This window comes from Austrofundulus limnaeus, unplaced genomic scaffold, assembly GCF_001266775.1.
Source record: "Austrofundulus limnaeus strain Quisiro unplaced genomic scaffold, Austrofundulus_limnaeus-1.0 Scaffold118, whole genome shotgun sequence".
NCBI lineage: Eukaryota > Metazoa > Chordata > Actinopteri > Cyprinodontiformes > Rivulidae > Austrofundulus > Austrofundulus limnaeus.
This window is the reverse complement of record NW_013952520.1, coordinates 1,351,228-1,356,136: the sequence shown is the minus strand read 5'-3', so window position 1 is coordinate 1,356,136 and position 4,909 is coordinate 1,351,228. Positions and strand designations below refer to the sequence as shown.

The 4,909-nt window shown below is 37.3% G+C and overlaps 1 protein-coding gene across 4 annotated transcripts in view; it reads left to right on the top strand.

Moving 5' to 3' along the window:
• Positions 1 to 4,909, top strand: part of ppp3cca (protein phosphatase 3, catalytic subunit, gamma isozyme, a) — a 51,007-nt gene that overhangs the window by 32,215 nt on the left and 13,883 nt on the right. For all 4 annotated transcript variants that reach the window (XM_014014707.1, XM_014014709.1, XM_014014708.1 and 1 more), the window contains exons 5-8: positions 2,501 to 2,646; positions 2,829 to 2,968; positions 3,283 to 3,360; positions 3,445 to 3,539. In XM_014014707.1, coding sequence (XP_013870161.1) covers positions 2,501 to 2,646; positions 2,829 to 2,968; positions 3,283 to 3,360; positions 3,445 to 3,539 — 459 coding nt within the window. The remainder of the gene's footprint in view (positions 1 to 2,500; positions 2,647 to 2,828; positions 2,969 to 3,282; positions 3,361 to 3,444; positions 3,540 to 4,909) is intronic.

Here is a 4,909-nt window from a genome sequence, read left to right as displayed (position 1 = left end):
GTGTGTGTGTGTGTGTGTGTGTGTGTGTGTGTGTGTGTGTAGGAGGGTATTCCGTATGTGGGGACTATTTTTGGCATACACACCTACTTGTGGGGACCAACTGGTACTTATGGAAACCTGAGCCTAGTCATCAGGAGGGGAAATGCTGTTGGTAGGTCAGGTATGTACCTGGGAGGTTAGGTTTAGGGATCAGTGGGACGGACGGACGGACGGTTTAGGGGATTAAGGTGTACATACTTGTCACAAATTGAAATGGTAAAAAGTAACACTGCACATTTTTTGTGTTTTAAGTTGGTCATGCAATCTTAAGTGAAAAGTTACACTTTTCAAAATAAAGCAAAACATTAAAAAAAATCTGTTTCCATAATTTTCAATCTGCACAAAATTTGATCATCACAGGAACACTGAGATTGAGGTGGTTCTTAAAGAGACAGAGACCAATTCCAAGGCATTTAGAAACATACGTATATGATGAGAAGTCAAGTGTATTTTTGATTTAAACATAAAAACAGCATTTTAATAACAACTGAAGGTGACACTTACTTTATTATGGTATAGAATTTAAATATATGCMTSAGAAACACATAATGCCCCTTTAAGTCTTTGTTTAGATTAGTCTTCCTGTTTTTAACATGAACTTATCTCATTTAAGACCGATATTAGTGTGCTTCACTCTTAGTGCCTTTGTTCTATTAATGGATTTCTACAAAAATACTTTAAATTGTTTTGGACAAAAGTGTTTCTAGTTTATTGTAAGAAATATTTTCAATTCAATGAACTAGCACACATAATACAAGTAACAACTAAAAAGCTCAGATTAGATCAAAGATGTTTCAAAGCCTTGTCCCTGAAGTGGTGACTATGTAGAGACTAAATATGCTTGACAGTTTTTATAAAAGTTTTATAAATAAGAGGATATAGATTTCAGGTGTTCACCTTGAGTGTCACTGGTTCAAATCCCTGCCTGAGTGCTTACTGTGGTTGTGTCCCTGGGCAAGGGTCTCTGTTTTTGTATATTGTTCTTCATAATGCTCTGCACACTTTCAATGGGAGACAGGTGTGGACTGCAGACAGACCAGTCCCACACTCTATTACTGTGAAGCCACACYGTTGGAACACGTGCAGAATGTGGCTTGGCATCGTGTTGCAGAAAAAAGCAGGGACATCACTGAAAAAGACGTCACTGTCAATATTTTGTTTTTCTCTGACACTGGTGTCCTTGAGTGTCATGAAAGGTGCCTTAAAAATGTATTATCATTGTTATTATTATTTGTAGTAGTAGTAGTAGTAGTAGTAGTAGTAGTAGTTAAATAAATCTCTGGACCTGGCTGCATTTGTGTCACAGCTTCAGTCACTTATTCACCTCGCTCATATTTTGTGTCTCTGTGACACCTAACGGTTCATTTAGTTTGAGTTTCTCACAAAATTTATTTATGTAAGCAAAGCATTAGTTGTGAAATTATTTCCTTAGGTTTATTTGTAGTTCTAAACATATTTAGAGTGTTTTTGCTTACTTTTTTCTTTAATATTCTCTCCTTTAGGTGATTTTGTCATTTAGTGAGTTCTAGTGGCTTTTAGGACAGCCAATAGTGACTTTTCTTATTCAGTTCAGTTCAMAAATACTTTATTCATCCCAGAGGGAAATTAGATGTTATTAGTTGATTAGATTATGAAGGAATTGGCAACAGTGCATGAGTGTCTCTGTTGTTTATCTATTTTCATTCACTTCAGCTGTTTCCATAGATAAATGATAAATTGACTGTACTTGTATAGCACCTTTCTATCCAACCAGGACACTCAAAGCTCTTCACACAATCTGTGTCTTCATTTACCCATTCACACAGCACTCTGTTAGGTCTCTACAAAGCTAACATGTACAATCATCTACGGAGACTAATCAGTGCCAATCACATTCAGACACTGATGGGACACACAKCAGAGGTGTTAGGGGTGAAGTGTCATGCCCAGAGATACTTTGACATGTGACTGATTGGCGGGAAATCGAACCATCAACTCTCTGGTTAGAGGACAACTCCCTTAACCACTCAGTTAGCTACCCATGAACAAACCTATCTGATAGTTGTCATTTATTTTGCCTACAAATTTAATTTCAGGGTTGGGCTGCTATCATAAATATAATAAGAAAATTTTCTGTTTTTTTTTTTTATTATATAATATTTTTGATGGCTTTTTTGACTTTTCAATGAGCAGCTTTAATTAAGTGGTGTCTCTCTTATGGCTTTTCAAAAAAAAAAAACAGATATGAAAAATGCCCAAGAATTAAGACATGAAAGAACATTCAYTTTAAGTACAAAGTTAGATCAACCTTCTCTCTTACTTTATTGTATACAGTATTTTAATGGTGCCCTAACACCTGTCTTCCTTCTGTCTTTTTTCTACCTGCAGTTTTCTGAGCCACTAGGCATTCACTCATTCACGGGTCCTCCTGTGGTCAGAGTAGTTTTTCTAAATATTTTTTGTCTCTGTGTTTTTGTTGTAGGTAAAATTAAATACTCTGAACGGGTTTATGATGCATGTATGGAAGCCTTTGACTGCCTGCCCCTTGCTGCCCTGCTTAATCAACAGTTCCTGTGTGTACACGGCGGTCTSTCACCAGAAATCAACTGCTTAGATGACATTAGAAAAGTCAGTGATCTGATATTATTAATTATTTCAAGTCATTACAAGATTGTATTTTGATACTACGATTTTATTGATGGTATATGATGTGAACATTTGACATTTCACCTTTTATCATGCTCATTTTTAGTAYTTTTTAGTATTCAAGGAATCAGGTTCCTTTAACAAACATGTTATATGTTCAACAGTTAGACAGATTTAAAGAGCCTCCAGCATTTGGGCCAATGTGTGACCTGATTTGGGCTGACCCAGGTGAGGACTACGGCAGTGAAAAGACATCTGAACACTTCAATCATAACTCTGTCAGAGGCTGCTCCTACTTTTTCAGGTATTGAATCAAATCAGTCCTCCTCTACACTCTAGGTAGTTTTTTAAATTAATCTTTGAATGGCCTTAAAATTTGTTTAACAATATTGATCAGGGTAACTCAGTACACAAAAAACCAATGTTTTAAAAGATCACAGACTTGTGTTGGATACTACTACCATGTTTGATGAAATGACACAGTGAAAATAAGTAGAAATGTATTCCCTTAAGGCCAGCTACAGGTAGTTGATAATTTGAAGCCTCAAGCTGTTCTAATAATTTGGTTTTGKAGTAAGCTTTATTGTGATATAATGCCCTCTTTTTTTCTGTTTGCAGTTATTCAGCAGTTTGCGACTTCTTGGTAAATAATAACTTGCTTTCAGTTATACGAGCTCATGAAGCACAAGATGCTGGGTAAGTGCTGTATTTAAAGTTAGTATAATGGATATTATAGTATGGAAACTGTATAATTTAGGCTTTATCTTTCTGGCTGTTCAGGTATCGGATGTATAGGAAAAGCCAGACCACAGGCTTCCCTTCATTAATCACAATCTTTTCAGCTCCTAACTATCTAGATGTCTACAACAACAAAGGTTTTTATCTTTGTTTCCTTCTTTTATATTTTTGTGGTTTTGAAGATGTAGTTCTCTTTTGAGCATTTGCTTAGTATCTCACGACAAGCTGAGATTCTGACCTATTTAGACCCCCAAAAGCTCCTACCGGTAATTTTTATGCTATGATTGGCTGGCAGGATGACCCTGATGTCCAGAGGAGATATATACACTATTGCCAAAAGTATTTTCTCACCCATTAAAATGATGACACCAGTGTACAAAGCAAGCTCCATAAAGACCTGGATGTCAGAGTCTGGTGTGGATGAACTGGACTGACCTGCACAGAGTCCTGATCTCAACCTGATAGAACATCTTTAGGATGAATTAGAGCAGAGACTGAGAGCCAGGCCTTCTGTCCAACATCAGTATGTGACCTCACARATGTGCTTCTGGAAGAATGGTCAAAAATYCCCATAAACMCTCCTAAACCTTGTGGRCAGAAGAGTTGAAGCTGTTCTAGCTGCAGAGGGTGGACCAACATCATATTGAACCCTATGGATCAGGAATGGGCTGTACCTTAAGCTCATATGTGAGTCAAGGCAGGTGAGACAATACCTTTGGCAGTATAGTTTACTGGGTGTATAGGTCATGTACTGTGTCACTCAGTTATTCCATAACCTCTCTTTGCTTTCACTCTTCAGCAACATCATTTGTATTTAGCCTAACAGTGCAAACAGAGCTGGGAACTCAGTGACTGGGTGTTTTTTCCTACACAAATTGTACTATTTTTCCTGTCACTTTACTGTAATGCCAAACTTTGAACGCTAAACTCTGTTGACTAGGCTGTCAGCACACAGAAAGCCAACCAGTCCCCAAAGTCAACTGTCAACAAATAATTATCACAAAGGACTTACATCAGACCCACTTCTTCACACACTAGCTTCACACTAGAAGTTTCCACTAAACAGGTTTCAGTGCTAAACCAGGGTGTGGTGCTAGAGCTGGTTCCTAACTGGACCTAAAAAAAACCTGTTTGGTTTTCCTCAGCCAGAGAACAAACTCAGAGCTACATCATTACGCCACATGAAATGTCTCTTCTGGTAAATAATTGAACCTCCCTCTGATCTATTCTAAGTTTATGTAAAGACTGACAGAGCAGCGAGACTCTATACTGTATCTGCACAAATAACAGAGTATGTGCAGTTTTCTTGCAAACGAGTGTCTTAATATCACCAGTCCATTTTAAAAACGCTGGTTTAAATGCCAGTTGCTATTTGTGAATGCTCTGCTGGTCTCCAGCTCCTGACAAATTGGTTCTTTTTTTGCCACTTCAGTAGAAAACAAAACTGAATGTTAGTTTCTTAATTTCTGCATCATCAGTGTCTTATACATATATATACATACATACA